This window comes from Xenopus laevis, chromosome 6S, assembly GCF_017654675.1.
Source record: "Xenopus laevis strain J_2021 chromosome 6S, Xenopus_laevis_v10.1, whole genome shotgun sequence".
Classification (NCBI taxonomy): domain Eukaryota; kingdom Metazoa; phylum Chordata; class Amphibia; order Anura; family Pipidae; genus Xenopus; species Xenopus laevis.
Window position 1 is genome coordinate 12,358,979 of NC_054382.1, and position 22,566 is coordinate 12,381,544.

At 40.8% G+C, this 22,566-nt stretch overlaps 1 protein-coding gene across 1 annotated transcript in view; it reads right to left on the reverse strand.

Moving 5' to 3' along the window:
* Positions 1 to 4,027: 4,027 nt before the first annotated feature.
* esyt2.S (extended synaptotagmin-like protein 2 S homeolog) overlaps positions 4,028 to 22,566 on the reverse strand; it is a gene marked incomplete at its 5' end in the record, with an annotated part of 81,414 nt that continues 62,875 nt past the window's right edge. The window contains 10 exon segments of the mRNA NM_001095791.1: positions 4,028 to 4,807; positions 7,218 to 7,267; positions 8,085 to 8,190; positions 10,054 to 10,185; positions 13,081 to 13,179; positions 14,491 to 14,870; positions 15,797 to 15,946; positions 17,363 to 17,449; positions 18,457 to 18,531; positions 21,415 to 21,477. Coding sequence (NP_001089260.1) covers positions 4,762 to 4,807; positions 7,218 to 7,267; positions 8,085 to 8,190; positions 10,054 to 10,185; positions 13,081 to 13,179; positions 14,491 to 14,870; positions 15,797 to 15,946; positions 17,363 to 17,449; positions 18,457 to 18,531; positions 21,415 to 21,477 — 1,188 coding nt within the window. The 3' untranslated portion in view covers positions 4,028 to 4,761.

Below are 22,566 nucleotides of genomic sequence, written 5' to 3' on the forward strand. Positions count from 1 at the left end.
AAGCAATACTTGCCATGCTGCATGGGGGGAGAGAAATACACCTTAAGAGACGTGTCCTTATTGCAAATCTTTAATATCCAAGTCCAAGTCGTACAGTGATTCATATCTGGATTTTACGCCGGCTCCATGTTCAGCAGTCCATGGTTCGTACAAAGTTCTTATTAACAAGATTTCGTGAACAAATTAAAAAGGCTGCCATGATACAGTAAACAGTTTTTTTTCAGAATAAAGATACATTTAAACGTTTTATTTAAGGCACAATATAAATATATATATTCATGTAAAAGATTGTTCTGGCCAAGCAGAGTTGGTTTGGGCCTAATCAGGCACAATAAAGGCTAAGCATATCTGATGCCAGCAAATATTTATTGAAAAAGAAAAACAATAGAGAGATAAAACCCTATTTGAGTCCCAGGATGTGTTAAGCACATCGCATTCGTATTATCCTCCTACCGGATACGCTCACAATTAAAATAGAGTTCTCATGTGTCCCTGCCAGAGTCCATTCCAATAAAATCTATAGATTGTCCTTTTCCTGTACAAATATTATTTTACTAACCTCCTACTATGTACAACCCAGTCTTCGTGGTTTATTGATGGCTCTCGAGTAGAATCCGAGTACAAATATAGACTATAAAAGCAACTGGACTTTTTTAAAAAAAAAAAAGATATTGTTTCAAAGCAAAGCAGTATGATATATAAAATAAGTGTAACTGTATATATATGTATATATATATATATATATATATATATATATATATATATATATATATACATTCTGAGTTGTTACCCATCATCTAATAGGCGACAGCCCATACTCGGGCCATTCTGTTCCCCACCCATAGTAGCTATTAAATTGCACAGATGCTACCCATCCCATTGCCGTTACACTGATTTAATATGGAGTAAGTACCGGCAAGCCGAACCAATCAGCAGGAAGCATTTAAAGACTGATAACTGATTTGGTGCTAAGGGTCACCGACCTCGAGCAAACTTTGGGCCTATAAAAAAACACTTCCATGTGGCTTCTAATCTCCAGCTCTTTGGAACAGGATAAAGATGTACCGTATGACAGTTGCCTCCAGCTCCTTCAGACAGCATTCCCTATGGACCTAGTTTATCCAGAGGGGCACCAGCCTTCAGCTCATCCTAATTAATATGATTCCCTGTTAGATTCCAGGTTAAATTAAACCCTAGCAGTTCCACTGGTGCATTTGAGGCAACCGTTTCTGGATGACCTACAGCAGTTTCTCCCAATGGGCCTACCAGTCTACACGAATATTCTCCTAGAGGGCTTCTGGTCTCCTATACTGTTCTTCTGTGAGTTCCTTCATTCTCTGTGACTATGAAAGTTCACTATGCCCTCCCAAAAATGTATGTTCGCTAATGACTTTTACTTGATCCACTTGCTTGTGTATATTGCCATCTACTGGTGACGCTGAAATACTATCTCCAACATTCGGCCAGAGAAGCCACTAAGGAGCTCTCGGGAAATAATGACAAAAGTCGATGACGTTTCCGAACAGGTTTCTAATGCCCAATTGTAACCAGCACTGGGACTGCTCCGATGCAGTTAGGAATGCCATCAAAATACATCAATTGTATACTAAATAACCATTGCAGGTGGCAAATCTCAGGGAGGGCTATTTCACTATATAAAACCTTTTTTTTTTTTTTAAATTACGTCACTTACATCTTCTGCCTCAACACTTTAACCTTCAAAACAAACAGAATTCTGCCTTGGGATGAAACTAGGGATGCACCAAATCCAGGATTCAGTCTGGCTGAACCAAATCCTTAAAGGAGAAGGACAGGATATAAACGAAGTAAGCTTTATATGAATACACCAGTAAACCCTCAAAGCACAGAGTCCTCTGTCAAAGAAACAGCACATTTCTTTCCTTCTATTGTGTACTCATGGGCTTCTGTATCAGACTTCCTGTTTTCAGCATAAACCTCCAGGGCTTGAGCATGCTCAGTTTGCATAATAAAGACGTTTTTTCTGATTCAGACCCCAGTGTTCAATTCCTTATGGCTGCAGGTTCAGGTGTCTGTGTCACACCTTAGGATACAATATCAGGAAAGCAGATTGAATCAAGCAGCTCCAGGTGGTATTTTTAAACTAGATTGCAGTTTAAAAATACTGCCTGGAGCTACATGCTCAGTTTGCTCCTCCCCCTCCCTTTTCTCCCCTCCCTGCTGTAATCTGAGCCCAGAGCTATGAGTGAGCAGGGAGAAATTCAGACAGGAAGTGATGTCACAACAAGCTAATATGGCAGCTGCTATCCTAAACAAACAGAGTTTCTTGAGCTGTTTAATCAGGTATGGAAAAACATTCTGCAGAATAAATATAGTATTAGAGCTTGCACTATTGTGGCTAACCTATTGGCAATAATCTGCCTCAGTAGCTTTCCTTCTTCTTTAAAATCACTTTTCATCACAAAGTAACCTTGCGGTTGTTTTGCTCTTCCTAGCCTAAAATACTTGGTGCATCCCTGGATGAAACTGGCAGCTCTGCACTGGTTCCCATGTGGACAAACCCTTTTAACCTTCACTTGGGCAAAGTGTGCAGCGGATTCCGACTGTGCACAACACTTTCCACAATATACTGCCTTGTCACTTCTATTTATCACTCGTGATTCATCATTTCGTTAAAAGGGGGTCCCCTCACCCCCTTTTCAGAGCCCTACAGGAAACCGCCCTTCAGCCCAAGAGAGGGTGCCAAAAACCTTGTTAGAGAGTTGTGTGATAGCAACTTATACATTCCTAAAGCTTCAGGCTCAACTCCTGCGCTGTCACTTACATATACAGTTGCAGATGGTCTATTTGAGGTCCCTCAATCACATCTCTGGCTATACAACCAATAGCAGTAACACTAACGCTAGCTGATGATTAACCGTTCCCCTTTAAAAAGGTCACATGGACAAATCGACTTATCAAGCACTATATACGGTGTCTACAGCAATAAACCCCCCGGCACCCACTTCTTCACTTTTTTTAGACTCAGCGTGTAAAATGGCGCTATAAATAGTGTTTTTATTTTTTTTTTAAGGCTCTATTTGATATGTCATCATTGAAGTGCAAATAAAGCCAAGAAGAAAATGACTCCTTTATAATCAGGTGCATTAAAGGCCACAATTATTATTATTTATGTAATACTATAGCTGTGTTTGCATGCTGGGCAAATGTATTGATCGGAACAGGTTTCCTGTTTTCCATACAGTTCAGTGGCTGTGCTGCTGTACCAGATTAAAGCTTATGTATATGTGTTGCATGCTTATAGTGGTGGATCCAGACACATGTACAAAACCATGGCTAATACTAATAGAACACAAGAAAAAAAAGCTAAATTTCACATTAACAATATAACTTAAAGGTCAACTTCAGTCAAGGCCAGATTAAAGTCCCCTCTGGCTGTGTATCTGACTGTACACCAGCTCCATTCAATGTCAATGACGTCTGAACATCTCTTGCCCTGCTGCAGTATAGCTCACCTTCCCTTGGCAAAAACAGCAACATTTCTGAATACCGTTGCCCTTTGATTCACCAGGGACAGCCGTGTACAACTGGTTCGCCTTTGGCATAGGTAGAAGCAGAGCTGCTAACAATTATACAGACATTGCATAGAGCTCTCAGATACGATACATTACATTCAATACATTAGTACTATAGTTAATTAAAGAGTTGGGTGTCAGATATTCATTGACAGTTAGATCCAATATATCTTATAGGGGGGCTCCTGTTGCCTAGAAGATGTATTAGAGCTCACTCTATTAAAATCACCAGACATCATGTCTCTCTAGATGCAGAATTTGAGCAAAAGGCAGTTATTTTGTTAGATTTTGTTTGTACTGGAATTAGTTATTTGAGTGAGCTCTAATTCATCTGCTAGGAAAGGGAGCCCCCTATAAGATATATTGGATCTAACTGTTAATGAATATCTGACACCCAACTGCTGCATGAAGACAGAATGAAGAGAAACAGATGCTGAGAGAGTGATAGTGAAGATAAACTTGATTATTTCAGAAACAGTGCAGAATTTTTAATTGATTGTATTTAGAAAGTTTCTTATTTGAGTATAATGAAGCTTATATTAAATTTAAAATTTTCACGATAGTTCCCCATTAAGGTTAAAGGGCAACTAAACCCCCTCTAGCTATAGTACTAATGTATTCTAATCATTTCCGAGATAGTTCCCCTTTAAAATGATGCAGGTTCTGATAGCCTGCTGTTTTTGATCTCGGACCCATTACAATGTTCATATTTCACAAGCCCAGTCTCCTGTAAAGACTTTCCCTCCCGTGATACCGTTAGAGTTCTGTAGGGGACAACTATATACGACGACAATTAAAATGCCAATCAACATGGTGGCAACAAAAGAAGAATTACAAAAGAGAATAGTACATATTTACAGTAATGCTGTACAACTCGGCAACGAAATCAACTAAAATGTATTTTCCCATCTTGAAAAAGCAACTGTCGGTTTCCCAATAAGGTAATGCATTGAGAACTCCCTATTGCACATCATTAAACACATGGTATGACCGTGCCACCAATTCAGCTTAATAAGAGGTCTCGCCAAGGTCTGCAAATAATGTAAAAAGGTTTTTTTTAAAAACATACCTACACTTTAAAAAAAGGGAAAAACAGACAAATGTGGCATGAAGCGCTGAATCTATAAAAATAACATTGATACATTCTGTGAGCCTGATGCCTTCTGTTTGTACAGAGACTGGTCATTGGTTTGGAGGAGACGGTGGCCTAACTGGAAACAGCAGGTCTCGTCCCATCTTCTGTTAAATCGTACCTAGAGAAAAAGGATACAGGGTGGGTGTTAGTGAAGGTGGTACCAACAGGAGCAAGTCATGCACTTTCATTGTTGGTTACTCCTGTCTTAAAGGAGAACTAAAGCTTAACTAAAGAAGTAGCTAGAAATGTAGTACATTATGTTTTGTGCTTCTGTATCAGCCCAAGGCAACCACAGTCCTTTAGCAGTAAAGATCTGTGTCTCCAAAGATGCCCCAGTAGCTCCCCATCTTCTTTTCTGCTGATTCACTGCACATGCTCTGTGCTGCTGTCACTTACTGAGCTTAGGGACCCACTCACAATATACAGTACACATAGAATAGAAATGTCACAATATAAGGCTGATTAGTAATTAATACACATAATTACTACATGTCAGCACAGAAACCAGTGCAATTAGCATCAGAATTTAATAATCAGCAAACCTGTAGCATCAGCTTATATTACAGCCAGGGAAGCTCATTTTCTGCTGGATAATTAGTGACGAGCCCTAAGCTTAGCTTCTCAACAGCCAATCAGAGCCCACTGAGCATGTGAGTGTCACAGACACTTTCCAAGATGGTGACCCCCTGTGACAAGTTTGAAGTCCTGGATCATTGCTGCTATTGACAAGCTGAAACTTTAGCCTCGTGCAATAAGTTCAGTATATAAAACATGGCATTTTTAGCCATATTCATTTTAAGGTTTTACTTCTCCTTTAACCTGCTACATGATAGACTGGTACAAAATGCAGGAGAGCTAAAGCCTGGAGATTAAAGGGGTTGTTCACCTTTCAGTTAACCTTTAGTATGTTTTAGAATGGCAACTTTTCAATTGGTCTTCAGTATTTTAATTATTTGCCTTCTTCCTCGGACTCTTTCCAGCTTTCAAATGGGGGTCACCGACCCTCATCTAAAAACAAATGCTCTTTAAGGCTACAGATGTATTGTTATTGCTACTTTTTATTGCTCATCTTTCTATTCAGACCCTCTCCTATTCATATTCCAGTCTCTTATTCAAATCAGTGCATGGTTGCTAGGGGAATTTGGACCCTAGCCACCAGATTTGCTGAAATTGCAAACTGGAGAGCTAGTGAATAAAAAGCTAAATAACTCAAAAACCACAAGTAATAAAAAATGAAAGCCAACTGCAAATTGTCTCAGAATATCACTCTCTACATCATACTCAAAGTTTACTCAAAGGTGAACCCCTTTAATAGGACTAGAAAGGCTGTATATTCGATACTGAACTTACTGTATCAACCTTGCATTGCACTGGCACTATTTTGGATTCGGCCAAACACCCGAATCCTTTGTTAAAGATTCAGCCGAATACCAAACCAAATCCTAATTTGCATATTCAAATTAGGGGTGGGAAGGGGAAAACTATTTTTAATTCCTTGTTTTGTGACAAAAAGGCTTGCGATTTCCCTCCTTGCATATGCAAATTAGGATTCGGATTGGCCGGGAAGAAGAATTCAGCCGAATCCGAATCCTGCTGAAAAAGGGAGAATCCCGGACATGCCTAGAATGCAGATATGCTCCATATACAAGTCTGAAAGTGACCAGCAGTATTCCCCTATGGCCGCTGTAAGTTATGCGACATATTATGGAACACTGCAGAAGTCATTTCCAGAGTCAGACCCTACTGGGATGGAAAGTCCTGATAAGTATTGGAGCCCTATGATATGTCATGAGACAGATAGAGAATTTCAATGGAAACAATGCTGCTAGAGAAGGTCCTAGTGAGGCTCAAGGCTTTCAGAGGGAAATGGGAATCACATGCTGGGACAAGGTTACCCAAAATAGAGGATTCCAGTCTTGGACAGTCTTAGGAATGTGACTGGTCTGTACTGGAGGGCATGGAGAGACAGCTGAGTGACAGCAGGCAGTCAGGAGCCAGGCGATTGACAGTGCACCGAAACGGCTCCTAAATTAACAAATTAAGGGTGCCAAGGGCACACGTTCGATGCCCAAATATGGGTCGTAATACCTTGGCGTTCCTGGGTGCTCTAAATTCTAATATTATCGATTCTTTGACTCTTAACCCTTTGCCTGAACTCTGACTACGATCCTGAGCTGCCTGCCTTTGAACCCTTGCCTGAATCCGGACCGCGCTTATTCTCAAACCTTTGGCTACCGCAAACTGGACTTTGTTATCAAGTGCTTCCTCCTTGGTCGGCCAATTGAATGTGAAAGCTCAATGAAATCCTTTCAGCGGGTTTCAAGAAACAATGATGGCTTTCTGAATCATTTGTACACCTGGTGCTCTCATGGGGGGCCGAGGTGCAGCCACAAAGGTATGGTCATAACAAAAAAGCAAGAGATTGACAGCAGGGTCTGTATGCATTTAATGCTGATACTTCATCACAAGCATCCTTTCTGTAAAGTATGTATGTCAAAATGTAGGTGCTAGGCTGACGAAAAGCTTACCACTGTGTCCATCCTTTTGCTGCATCCTCTGTGTTGAGCTCCAGCAACAACTGCAAAATAAAAGACATAGCACAATGTATTTAGTCCCCATGGCTACACAGCAGCTTGTTTATATAAACTATAGTAGTACTTATCTGTTATCTACTGTGTATCCTGTGCTTGAATGGCTGCCCCCATGGCTACACAGCAGCTTGTTTATATAAATTATAGTAGTACTTATCTGTTATCTACTGTGTATCCTGTGCTTGAATGGCTGCCCCCATGGCTACACAGCAGCTTGTTTATATAAACTATAGTAGTACTTATCTGTTATCTACTGTGTATCCTGTGCTTGAATGGCTGCCCCCATGGCTACACAGCAGCTTGTTTATATAAATTATAGTAGTACTTATCTGTTATCTACTGTGTATCCTGTGCTTGAATGGCTGCCCCCATGGCTACACAGCAGCTTGTTTATATAAACTATAGTAGTACTTATCTGTTATCTACTGTGTATCCTGTGCTTGAATGGCTGCCCCATGGCCACACAGCAGCTTGTTTATATAAACTATAGTAGTACTTATCTGTTATCTACTGTGTCTCCTGTGCTTGAATGGCTGTCCCGATGGCTACACAGCAGCTTGTTAATATAAACTATAGTGGAATTTCTTATGCAAACACACCAGTTGTACCAATACAGGGCAACACTACATTACATGGTCATTCCTTTAAAACACTTTAATTCTTGGGTGTTACTGTTCCTTTAACTCCAGAAGTCATTCTGAATTGAGAAAGCCAGTCAGATGACTAGTGAAGTTTCTTCAAGAGAAATAATACAGCAATTCCAGTTGATTTGACTTCTGACAATAGATATGCTGAGAAACTCACCTTCCCTAGAAGTCCCTTATCCCTGGACAGAAATCCTCCGCTGTGTTTCACGGCAATGTCTAGCGTTCTTCTTTGCAGCTCTGGCAGCGAAACGCTGAATTCAAACCTAAAAGTGATTTGAATGGTAGAGTGAACAAAAACCCAAGGAGTAATAATAATCAAATCACTGCAATGGTGTTTTTTTTTTGTGGGTAGGGTCTGTGGCCCTCGCAACCAGACTGCATTTTCAATTCCTGTTGTTTGGAGAAAGACACCGATCACATCATTTTGATTGGCCCTAAGAAGACACAATGATCAAAATGTCTTTGTGATTAGCCTCGGGCAGCAATTTATTTGGCCAGGGACCTGAGCTCAGTACAAGGTTATAAATAGGGATGCACGGAATCCAGGATTCGGTTCGGGATTTGGCCAGGATTCGGCCGAATCCTTGTGCCTGGACGAACCAAGTCCTAATTTGCATATCTAAATTAGGGGCACGTTTTCCTTTTCCTGTCCCTAATTCGCATATGCAAATTAGGATTCACCCGAATCTTTCACCAAGTATTCAGCCGCATCCCAAATAGTGAACTCTGTGGATCCCTAGTCATAAATATATAAAACACTGGTTGATGTATCAGTCATAGTTAGAATAACTAATGTTCACTCCAAATCTCATCTAGACTGACCTTCAAGCTGGGCCCCCAGTCATTGCTCTGACCCCCCCCATGAGACCAGCCCCCCAGTTGGGGTACACTGGCCTAAGGAACTGATACTACAGCTATGGGACCTATTATGAAGAATGCTCGGGACCTGGGGCTTTCCAGATAACAGATCCTTCCATAATTTGGATCTTCATACCTTAAGTCTACTAGAAAATCATGTAAACATTAAATAAACCCAATAACCTGGTTTTGCTCCCAATAAGGATTAATTATATCTTAGTTGGGATCAAGTACAATCTGCTGTTTTATTATTACAGAGAAAAGGGAAATCATTTTTAAAAAATTTGGATTATTTTGATAAAATGGAGTCTATGGGAGACCATCTTTCCGTAATTCTGAACTTAGATATGGATAACGGGTTTCCAGATAACAGATCCCATACCTGTACAGGAATGGGATACGATATCCGGAAACCTGTTATACTGAATGTTACAAAAAGGCCATGTCCCATAGATTTTTATCCAAATTATTATTAGAATTTTATCCAAATAACCCACATTTTTAAAAGTGATTTCCTTTTTCTCCGATATGCACAGTACAGTTATGGGTCCGTTACTGGGGAAACCCTTTATCCAGAAAGCTCTGAATTACTGAAATGCCATCTCCCATAGACTCCATTTTATTTCCTTTTTCTCTATAATAATAATAAAACACTACCTTGTATTTGATCCAAGTATGTAAGCAGTGGCGTAACTACCGGGGGAGTAGGGGGTGCGATTTGGCCAGGGGGGTGCGATTCCCCCTCAGGACCCCCCGGCAGCTCACACGCCACGATTCCCGGCCGTTTCCCGGTGTACGGAGGGGGTCCCGGCAGCGCGTCACGCGCCAGGGCCCGCCCCCCTCTAGTTACGTCACTGTATGTAAAGGAACAAACAGGCACTCTAACCCTTACTGGCCTTCAAGCTGCTAGCTATATCTTCAAACTATAACTAATCCTTATTGGAAGCAAAACCAGCCTATTGGGTTTATTTAATGTTTACATGATTTTCTACATTGCAGACAGATCTGTTATCCGGAAGACCAGGTCCCGAGCATTCTGGATAACAGATTTTTTAAAAATCTGGATAAAGTGGGGTCTATGGGAGGCGGCCTTTCCGTAATTTGGAGCTTTCTGTATAACGGGTTTACTGGGTTTATATGGTCAGCAAGAAGTTTAGGAAATAGCAGCAAAGATGAATTTACATTACGGCATTCCATGTAATTGAACAGGAAAAGATTTCACTAGACCAGCAGAGAAAGGGTAAAATTATTAAAAAAAAAAAACATACGTTTGATCATATATTGGATTCAACGTTTTCTTATATACGTGTGTTTTTCTTCTTCCGGATCTCCTCTTGTCTGGCAATAAATAAATTCGGACATAGGGATCCGAGCCCGTCTCTGAAAAAGCGATCAAGTTCCTGTCAAGTGAAATAAAATGCATCAAGTGTGGGCCAATACACAAGGTAATATATATATATATATATATATATATATATATATATATATATATATATATATATATATATATATATATATATATATATATATATATATATATATATATATATAATACACAAAAGCCATGAATATCTTCTAAATTATATCCATATAAATGGTGATTACTGATGTCATCAGTTATAAACGGTGAGTAGTGATGTCATTTTTGTCACACGACTCACTGAAACTTGTGTATCATAATAAATAAAGTACCCCTTGTTGGAAAATATGAGGATATTAGAAGTTACCTCGGAGTTCCATGACCTGTATAAAAACACTCGGCCTTCGGTCTTGTGTTTTTATATGGTCATGAAACTCCTCGGTAACTTAGAATATCCTTATAATTTACAAGAGGGGGTACTTTATTCACTATATCTACCGTATATAGAAATATATAGATATATAGTGTGCCTGGTGCCCTTACAGCAACTGTCAGTCAGTAGGAAAGTACACGCTGACAGCCTAACACACAGCACAAAAAGGAAAGAGAAAATTGAGTGTGTAACGAAAGGATTGGCAAAATGACTATAATGTTCTCCCGCAGCCTGAGGAATTGGGCATCATTCAAATTTCCATTTGTTAATTACAAAGCACTTTCAAGGCAGGAGGCCCAGAACATGCTCTGAATGAGCAAAATGGCTTCCCTTGGCGAGAAAAACAGCATGCGAGATTTAAGTTCCAGACAGAAGCTTTAAAATAAGTACATGAAGAATAAAATAAAAAAAGTGCTTAAATACAAAAATGTGTTATTGATGAGCGCAGCTACACTATAAACCCTAATAGCAACATGTTTAAATATAAACCTGAGTTATGCCGACTCAACGTTAATTTTTATTATCCATTATGATTTTTGCAATAGGCAGGACAATCACTGGCTGATACATTAAAGGAAAACTATACCCCCCCAAACAATGTAGGTCTCTATTAAAAGATACTGAGTAAAACAGTTCATATGTAAAACCCTGCTTCGTGTAAATGAACCATTATCATAATAATATACTTTTTTAGTAGTATGTGCCATTGGATAATCATAAATAGAAAATTGCCATATTAAAAAATAAGGGCCGCCCCCTGAGATCGTAAGATTCACTGTGTACACATACACAAACCACATGTAAGGTCACATGAGCCAATTAACAGCCAGAGTTCTGCCTTTTGCTTCCTCACTTCTTCCTGTTACAGTTAGTGTTGTAGTATTTCTGGTCAGCTGATCTCTGAGGCAGCACAGATAAGAGTCACGAAATGGTGGTTCAAGGCAAGAGATGTAAAAGGGCAATATTTATGTAAATATATATTCCAGTTTGGTAAGATTCTTTAATATGTCATTCAATTTGATATAAACTATCTGTTGCTTAAGTATTCATTTTGGGGGTATAGTTTTCCTTTAAACGATGCACCGAACACCCGAATCCTTCGTGAAAGATTCACCAGAATACTGAACCGAATCCGAATTTGCATATGCAAATTAGGGGTGGGAAGGGGAAAGCATTTTTTACTTCCTTGTTTTGTGACAAAAAGTCACGCAATTTCCCTCCCCACCCCTAATTTGCATATGCAAATTAGGATTTGGATATGGTTCGGCGAACCCGAATCCTGCTGTAAAAGGCAGAATCCTGGACCGAATCCTGGATTCGGTGTTTCCCAAGTTACATTACAAATCAATATCTCAAGCAGTGGTTGTCAGACATTTTTTTTTTTTTTACTTCAAGCCCATCTTAAAGGTCCAAACTTTGGTTATACGTTGGAGATCCAGCCTAAAGGTGGCCTTACACGGGCCGTTAAAGCTGCCGACAGACCCGTATTGGGCCGTGTATGGGGCCCTCCAACGGGCTTCCCTGATCGATATCTGGCCGAAAGTCGGGCAGATGTCGATCGGACTGGACTGTTCGTTGATGCGGTCCCGCGATCCGACCACCCATTAGCCATCGTTCGGATCCGATCGTTGGGCCCTAGGGCCCACGATCGGATCAGCCCGATATTGCCCACCTCAAGGTGGGCATATCGGGGAGAGATCCGCTCGTTTGGCGACATTGCCAAACGAGCGGATCTTTCCGTGTGTGGCCAACTTTAGGCCAGGGCCCCGTTAGCTTATTAAATGTCAATACATACTCAATCCTTAAAAGGGATTCGGTCGTGATTTATATGGTTTGCTTTTTATTTCTAAATTGCACGGTTTACACTGCATAAAATTCACTCTACCATTTACTAATATTACAATGTTATTCTTGAACCAACAAATGTGTTTCTTTAGCTGTAATATTCGTGGTGTGGGGGCATCTCAGTGTATTGTGCCTGATTCTGAGCTTTGAGAAGGAGCCAGCACTTCAGGATGAAATTGCTTTAAGCCAGCTATTGTTTCTCAAAAGCAGGGAGCACCTTTAGCAATACAAACAAATCTTTCAGCAAAAGTGTTAGGGAGCTGCTATCTGGTTAGCTGCCAATTTTTCTGTTGATAGGCTGCTGGGGAGGAGTAAAGAGTGACTGAAGTTTATTGGACCACAAGTCACATGATGGAGGGCACCTGGAAAACTAAGAACATGTCTAGCCCCATGTCAGATTTCAAAATTAAGAAAAAATTTTAAAAAAAGTTTCTCTTTTGAAATATGGATTCCAATGAAGGATTCTGCTAGAGGAGCGCTATTAACTGATGCCTTTTGTAAAAAAACCAAAAAAAAAAAACCATGTTTATTGATGACAAGATCCTTACACTACATTTTCCTTGTGCAGCCACGTTAGAAAAGCTACAAAGAGAAAAGAACTGACATTTTGTTACACACCAACTATAACTTGGAGCAATGCTCTATTCTCTTACTTACCTACAGGAATGTACTACAACCATCAGTTTATTTCTTTGAGAACTGTGGCGGATCGTTAACTGGATTTGTCCTAGGGGTGACTGACCCAACGTTGTTCCACTTCAAAAAAAAGATTATTAGCGGGTATACTTAATGCTTGGTATAGTAACATAAATACAACACCCATGTCACAATTTATAATGTACAACAAACACAGACAAAAAATCAGTGGGTTACTCCCACTTATTATGCATATATAGGGCTTTACAGACATTATGGGGGTTATATCTTAAAGTCCGAAAATTTTTAGTTTTTTCTACTATAAAATCAGATTTTTTTAATGGAAAAAAAAACTTGAATTTTTTAGAGATTTATTATACCCCGGGGATGGAAAAAGTCAGAATCTGAAAATCCGGCATCTCAGATCTACAGAGTTTGTATATAAATCAATGGGAGAGGTCCCTATGCTATTTGGAAGTTTTCTGTGGTCTGCACTGGAATTAGCCTGAAAATCTAACTATTTCGGACTTTTCGGCAAAAATCCGAAAAATTTGGGCTTTTTTGTTGTGATTTCAGAAAAAAAATGTGTGATTCTGATTTTTTTCGGGTTTATCCCAGATCCGATTAAATCATGATTTTTTAATAATAAATAAGCTCCAATCAAGGATTCTAGTTTGGTCTGACTTTTTTTTATTACATTATTCAGATTTTGATAAATAAGGCCCTTTAAAGGAGAAGTAAAGCTTAACTATAGAAGTAGCTAGAAATGTTGTACATTATGTTTTGTGCTTCTGTACCAGCCCAAGGCAACCACAGCCCTTTAGCAGTAAAGATCTGTGTCTCCAAAGATGCCCCAGTAGCTCCCCATCTTCTTTTCTGCTGATTCACTGCACATGCTCTGTGCTGCTGTCACTTACTGAGCTTAGGGACCCACTCACAATATACAGTACACATAGAATAGAAATGTCACAATATAAGGCTGATTAGTAATTAATACACATAATTACTACATGGCAGCACAGAAACCAGTGCAATTAGCATCAGAATTTAATAATCAGCAAACCTGTAGCATCAGCTTATATTACAGGGGAAGCTCATTTTCTGCTGGATAATTAGTGACGAGCCCTAAGCTTAGCTTCTCAACAGCTGCTCAGAGCCCACTGAGCAAAAGACACTTTCCAAGATGGTGACCCCCTGTGACAAAATTGAAGTCCTGGATCATTGCTGCTATTGACAAGCTGAAACTTTAGCCACCTGCAATCAGTTCATTATATAAAATATGGCATTTTTAGTCATATCTATTATAAGGGTTTAGTTCTCCTTTAAGTCATTCACATCAGTTCCTGCCCCAGAGGAATTTATAATCTAAAGTCCTATCCCATTCACACAAACTGCGGAAAATTTTACCCAGAGCCAATAAAATATTCTTACTTCTGAAGTTGCCGCAGCCTTTCCCGGAGTTCCTGTGTAGCAACTGGCAATGATATATCTGAAGCAATACTAGGCGTGGGCTCTTTAGCAGGTAGGTGTGAGGGTGAGTAGGTAAAACTGGAACCAGAGAGGCTTGAAGAGCTTTGGTGTAGTTCTGTTGGGCTCTTGGGGCTGGCACTAGGAGGGGTTCCTTTATTTCCATTTTCAGGTTTCTTATTTGTCTCTAATTTGGGGGTCGGAGGAGGTTTGTGAGCTACTGCAGGTGAAGGGGAGGGCATTTGAGGTGTTGGTGGTTGCTTCCCTTTGAATATGGAAGGCCTCTTGACTTGGGATGTGTGCTGCTCGTCAGGAGAACGTACAGGCTTATCTACATGGAGGATCTGAAAGCAATAAAGACATTGGTCAAAACGTTTTGGCACAAACAGTATAAGTTATATAGAAGGCGAGCTCTAGGCTAATCTATAGAACACATGGAGGTTCCATGAGCCTAACTGACCACAATGGGCTTATAACACCATTGTGCCCAAAGAGAAAGTCACCAACAGACATTTGCGGGCAGATTTATCAAAGGTCAAATTTATGTGAATTTTTTTACTTTAATAAAATTCGAATATACTAGGGACACGCCAAATCCAGGATTCGGTTCGGGATTCTGCCTTTTTCAGCAGGATTCAGATTCGGCTGAATCCTTCTGCCCGGCCGAACCGAATCCTAATTTACATATGCAAATGAGGGGTGGGGAGGGAAATCGCCAAATTGTCAACAAGGAAGTAAAAAATGGTTTCCCCTTCCCACCCCTCATTTGCATATGCAAATTAGGATCCCGTTCGGTATTAGGACGACTCTTTAGTGAAGGATTCTGGGGGATCGGCCGAATTCAAAATAGTGGATTCGGTGCATCCCTAGAATATACTCACAACTCAAATGGGAGGGTTATTTAAGAAAAAAAGTTGAAGTCTAATATTCGATCGAATAGTCCCAACCCAAAAAATTCGAATCGAGTTTTACCTCCGAAAAAAAACTCCTGGTTTTTCCTGGTCAGGAAAGCAGTTAACATATTCAAATGGTTCAACGGACCTCTGCCATTGACTTGTCAATAAACTCGGCACTTTTAAGTGGCGAATATTTGAAATTAGAACTGTTTCCGTGGTCGAGGTGTTGTAAATCCCACATTCAAATTGTGGGATTAAAATTCGAATGTGTTAATTTTGACACCAAAAAAAAAAATTCGAAAATTCTAATTTACTATTCGACCCTTGATAAATCAACCCCTTGGTCTACAAAACAGGATAAGAACGACAGATACCCTTAGTGCAATCTTCATTTTAAGACTAGTGTTGGGCCCGGAGTTATTCAGGTGGAACCTTTGGTTCATAGTGAGGTCTTCACTAGCAAGTATCTGGCTCAGTGGAATTTTTAGATTGCCCATGGAACTTTGATGGTTCTCATCTTTAACCTGCAAAGATAAAAAGAAAAAATGTTTATTATATTCAACAGAAAATAGAAATACACTGTATAATGTCTTTATAAAATTAATTATAATCAGGGCTTAATGCTGGTATGGGATCCATTATCCAGAACAGGTTATCCAGAAAGCTCCTTGTTATGGAAAGGCAATCTTCCCATGGACTTCATTATAATCAAATAATCCAAATTTTCAAAATGATTTCCTTTTTTCTCTGTAATAATAAAACAGTACCTTGTAGTTGATCCCAACTAAAGGTGGCCATACATGGAGAGATCCGCTCGTTTTGGGGATGTCGCCAAACGAGCGGATCTCCCTCCGATATGCCCACCTTGAAGTGGGCAATATCGGGCTGATCCGATCGTGGGCCCTAGGGCCCAACGATCGGATCCTAGCGAAGGGGCGGTCGGATCGCGGGACCGCATCAACGAAAACAGATGCGGCCGCGATCCGACGGGATTTTTAGTCCCATCCGATCCGAAAGTCGGCCAGATCTAGATCGGGGAAGCCCGTCGGGGGCCCCCATACACGGGCCATTAAGCTGCCGACTCGGTCTGTCGGCAGCTTTTATCGGCCCGTGTATGGCCACCTTAAAATACAATTAATCCTTATTGGAGGCAAAACCAGACTATTGGGTTTATTTAATGTTTACATGATTCTCTAGTAGACTTAAGGTATGAAGATCCAAATTACGGAAAGATCCATTATCCGGAAAACCCTAGCTCCCGAGCATTCTGGGTACCATACCTGTACTTCTCTATGTTACCTTATAGAACTAAATTCACATGCATAGTTCCTATGGTTCCATTTGCTGAATGCTGCTGGTAGTATCCAGAGCTTGTACAGGTATAGGATTCCATTATCCAGAAACCTGTAATCCGGAATACTCTGAATTACGGGTACACCATCTCCCATAGACTCCATTATAATCACATTTTTAAAAATATTTAACTTTTTCTGCGTAATCAGTCACTTGTACCTAATCCCAACTAAGATATAATGAATCCTTACTGGAAGCAAAACCAGCCTATTGGGTTTATTTATTGTTTAATTCATTTTTAAAGTAGACTTAAGGTATGGAGATCCAAATTACAGAAAGATCCCTTATCATGAAAACTTTAGGTCCCGAGCATTCTAGATAACAGGTCCCCTACCTGTACAATGCAATAACGGTAGCAAAAGGAAAGGCTGAAGGGAGACCCGACCCTCTGCATCCCATTTATCCTGTCTGCTCCAAATAATCACATTTAAAATTCTGCAGCACCCAGAACACCCAATATAGGTACAGTGTTTAGTAAGGATATAGCTAGAGAGGAAAAGTGATATTGCTGAGCATGGATCACAAAATCTGCATCTCATTTGGAGTGCAAAGTGCTGAGATTGTGCCGGCAAATGAAGCTGAGATACCTCCACTTCAAGGTCCTGTCTTTTAGGATTGTGGACGAAGAATGTGAACGTCTGCTCCCATAGTGGTTCCGCCGTCTTGTACTTAACCTGTAAAGCACAATGTAGTTCAATAAGCACTTCATGGCGCAGTCCAGCCCCTGGTCTAAGTTAAAGGAGAACTAAACCCTAAAAATTAATATGGTTAAAAATGCCATAATTTATATACTGAATTTATTGCACCAGATTAAAATTTCAGCTTGTCAATAGCAGCAATGATCCAGGACTTCAAACTTGTCACAGGGGGTCACCATCTTGGAAAGTGTCTGTGACACTCACATGCTCAGTGGGCTCTGATTGGCTGTTGAGAAGCTAAGCTTAGGGCTCGTCACTAATTATCCAGCAGAAAATGAGCTTCCCTGGCTGTAATATAAGCTGATGCTACAGGTTTGCTGATTATTAAATTCTGATGCTAATTGCACTGGTTTCTGTGCTGTCATGTAGTAATTATCTGTATTAATTACTAATCAGCCTTATATTGTGACATTTCTATTCTATGTGTACTGTATATTGTGAGTGGCTCCCTAAGCTCAGTAAGTGACAGCAGCACAGAGCATGTGCAGTGAATCAGCAGAAAAGATGGGGAGCTACTGGGGCATCTTTAGAGTCACGTGATTTCCCTCCTTGCCGCTAATTTGCATATGCAAATTAGGATTCATATTCTGTTTGGCCTGGCAGAAGGATTTGGCCCAATTCCGAATCCTGCTGAAAAAGGCTGAATCCTGGCCAAATCCCAAACTGAATCCTGGATTCGGTGCATCCCTAATCAGTATATTCACTGCTCAGAAAGATCTCCCTTTCTAAGTAGGTATAATATTACAGAATGTGAATCTCTGGCCCCAGATTACCTGCCACTCGACACTGTAGTCAAAACAGTGGGGAATGTTTAGTAACATTGGAGACGTTACTAATACGTCTGGAGATGTTGCCCATGGCAACCAATCAGCTATTTGATAGATTAGATTGTATGCTATAGGCAACATCTCCTGAGATGTTTATCTCCAATGTTAGTAAACATGCCCCAGTGTTTGATAGGAGTGCATTTGCAGCAGTCTTACCTTGCTTTCCTGCACTGCATGACCCACAGAGAACAGCACATAGGGATTAGGGCTGCTGCCGATCTTCTTTCCGGCCTGTATTGGAATGGAGAGGTAAGAATATGGGATTCTGTGTGAATCATCTATCTGTGCTGCATCTAATGATGTCCATGTTTTGGCACAGAGTACATAAGATTGTTCAATATTAATATTAACACATAGTATTAACATATATAACACAGGTGAGGCACCAAGGAACATAATTGCCTGCCAAGTTATATATCCACAGGCGTTTAGTCCCCAAACCATGAAATAAAAGCGGATAAATAATAAAAAGGCCTCTCATGCAAGTCAGAAGGGGGAAGACACCAACTGAAAACATAGGCAAAACTGTTAATGTATGAGGCTTCAGGCAAACTGGCATAAACCTCATACATTTGTGTAAAGGAAAATAAAAGTAATTGAAGGCATAGGGGAAAGGATTGTGGTTTGACCAGGAGTTACGCTGTTAAAGAAACAACCCGGCAAGAAACAATTTCTGGGTCACACATCGGATTGTGTGGTTTTATTTGGATGGAAAAGGATAAGTGCCGAAGGGAAGGGACTTGGTGAGAGGACCACATTGGAACACGTATTTATCCCTGTGGCAGAGGGTCTGCATGTGAGCTAATCTCTAACCTGGGTGGGGGGATTGATCGGCAAATTTGGATCTGCTTATTTGGCAGCCCTACCATGCGAACGTATGGTCAGACTGATATCCTTCGCATAAAGTAACACTTTGTAAACATGAGCGGATTCTCCACTTCAAGCATAGATGTGCTTAAACCACTGCCTTATCTCTAAGTCCCCAAATGGCCGCATAGACTATACCATCCTAAACAAGGACTCCAATTCCATGTTATTAGGGGCAATCCAATTCCATGTTATTAGGGGCAAGGACTATACCATCCTAAACAAGGACTCCAATTCCATGCTATTAGGGGACAAGGACTATACCATCCTAAACAAGGACTCCAATTCCCTGTTATTAGGGGCAAGGACTATACCATCCTAAACAAGGACTCCAATTCCCTGTTATTAGGGGCAAGGACTATACCATCCTAAATAAGGACTCCAATTCCATGTTATTAGGGACAAGGACTATACCATCCTAAACAAGGAGTCCAATTCCATGCTATTAGGGGACAAGGACTATACCATCCTAAACAAGGACTCCAATTCCATGCTATTAGGGGACAAGGACTATACCATCCTAAACAAGGACTCCAATTCCCTGTTATTAGGGGCAAGGACTATACCATCCTAAACAAGGACTCCAATTCCATGTTATTAGGGGCAATCCAATTCCATGTTATTAGGGGCAAGGACTATACCATCCTAAACAAGGACTCCAATTCCATGCTATTAGGGGACAAGGACTATACCATCCTAAACAAGGACTCCAATTCCCTGTTATTAGGGGCAAGGACTATACCATCCTAAACAAGGACTCCAATTCCCTGTTATTAGGGGCAAGGACTATACCATCCTAAACAAGGAGTCCAATTCCATGTTATTAGGGACAAGGACTATACCATCCTAAACAAGGAGTCCAATTCCATGCTATTAGGGGGCAAGGACTATACCATCCTAAACAAGGACTCCAATTCCCTGTTATTAGGGGCAAGGACTATACCATCCTAAACAAGGAGTCCAATTCCATGCTATTAGGGGCAAGGACTATACCATCCTGAACAAGGACTCCAATTCCATGTTATTAGGGGCAAGGACTATACCATCCTAAACAAGGACTCCAATTCCCTGTTATTAGGGGCAAGGACTATACCATCCTAAACAAGGACTCCAATTCCCTGTTATTAGGGGCAAGGACTATACCATCCTAAACAAGGACTCCAATTCCATGTTATTAGGGGCAAGGACTATACCATCCTAAACAAGGACTACAATTCCATGTTATTAGGGGCAAGGACTATACCATTATAAACAAGGACTCCAATTCCATGTTATTAGGGGCAAGGACTATACCATCCTAAACAAGGACTCCAATTCCATGTTATTAGGGGCAAGGACTATACCATCCTAAACAAGGACTATAATTCCCTGTTATTATTGGCAAGGACTATACCATCCTAAACAAGGACTCCAATTCCATGTTATTAGGGGCAAGGACTATACCATCCTAAACAAGGACTCCAATTCCGTGTTATTAGGGGCAAGGACTATACCATCCTAAACAAGGACTCAAATTCCCTGTTATTAGGGGCAAGGACTATACCATCCTAAACAAGGACTCAAATTCCCTGTTATTAGGGGCAAGGACTATACCATCCTAAACAAGGACTCAAATTCCATGTTATTAGGGGCAAGGACTATACCATCCTGAACAAGGACTCCAAATCCGTGTTATTAGGGGCAAGGACTATACCATCCTAAACAAGGACTCCAATTCTATGTTATTAAGGGCAAGGACTATACCATCCTAAACAAGGACTCCAATTCCATGTTATTAGGGGGCAAGGACTACACCATCCTAAGCAAGGACTCCAATTCAATGTTATTAGGGGGCAAGGACTACACCATCCTAAACAAGGACTCCAATTCAATGTTATTAGGGGGCAAGGACTATACCTTGCTAAACAAGGACTCCAAATCCATGTTTTAGGGGCAGGGACTATACTGTGCTAAACAAGGACTCCAATTCCATGTTATTAGGGGACAAGGACTATACCATCCTGAACAAGGACTCCAATTCCATGTTACTAGGGGGCAAGGACTATACCATCCTAAACAAGGACTCCAATTCCATGTTATTAGGGGGCAAGGACTATACCATCCTAAACAAGGACTCCAATTCCATGTTATTAGGGGCCTGAAAAAACAAGTCCTAATGTAAATTCAACATTACAAATTAACTGTAACTTGATTAACTCCTTGTATTGTCAATTCACGTTTCAATTTCTTTCTTAAATCTTCTTTTACCTTTTTAGCCTTTTCAACAGCAGCCTTCTTCATGCCGTCGTGGTTAATTTCTAATGGATTATTCTTACAATGGAGAAAATGAACACACACAGGGTTAATAAACCATGCTAGGAGGACAAACGGGCAGGTTAACCACGGACAAATGGAATGAAAGACATCAAGGCAAACAGAAAAAACACGAGGACTGGACAAGACACGACATGTGATCCCTTCCCACGCCAACAGAAAGAAATGGATCAATGATAGTAGAAGGTACAGAGATCATAAAACACTGGTGCCATATTGGATGGCAACAGTAAGTGGCTAGTAGTTTGCTTGTTACCACGTCTAGTGTTTCATAAAGTATATAGCTATATAACCAAATAATGATAGTCCTGCTGTAGCCAAAGGTACATTAATAGAGCTCCACGGCTTCACTTCAGCATTAGGGAGTTTTCTTCTGCTGCGAGTATTGTGCCCACCAAGCCCGGACTGACAATCTGTGAGTTCTGGAAAATGCCAGAGGGGCTGCTGTAAGGTTCCATAGACAGTCACTATTTATTGGGCTGGTGGAGGACAATTTGGGCCTCTATGTACTTGGAATGCCAGGGCCTATTTTGACTCCCAGTCCAGACCTGGTGCCCGCAACCCATGTCTAACAGCAGTTGCAACAGGAGGCCCATGTCTAACAGCAGTTGCAGCAGGAGGCCCATGTCTAACAGCAGTTGCAGCAGGAGGCCCATGTCTAACAGCAGTTGCAGCAGGAGGCCTGTGTCTAACAGCAGTTGCAGCAGGAGGCTCATGTCTAACAGCAGTTGCAGCAGGAGGCCCATGTCTAACAGCAGTTGCAGCAGGAGGCCTGTGTCTAACAGCAGTTGCAGCAGGAGGCTCATGTCTAACAGCAGTTGCAGCAGGAGGCCCATGTCTAACAGCAGTTGCAGCAGGAGGCCTGTGTCTAACAGCAGTTGCAGTATTAGGCCTATGCCTAACAGCAGTTGCAGCAGGAGGCCCATGTCGAACCGCAGTTGCAGCAGGAGAGCCATGTCTAACAGCAGTTGCAGCGATGCTTAAATATTATCAGGAAATTCATCAAAAGACATTTACATTATATAATTTACAGCTTAAAGGGCAAATGCAGGTTTTCCTATGAGCAAACAGGTCCTGGGGCAATAA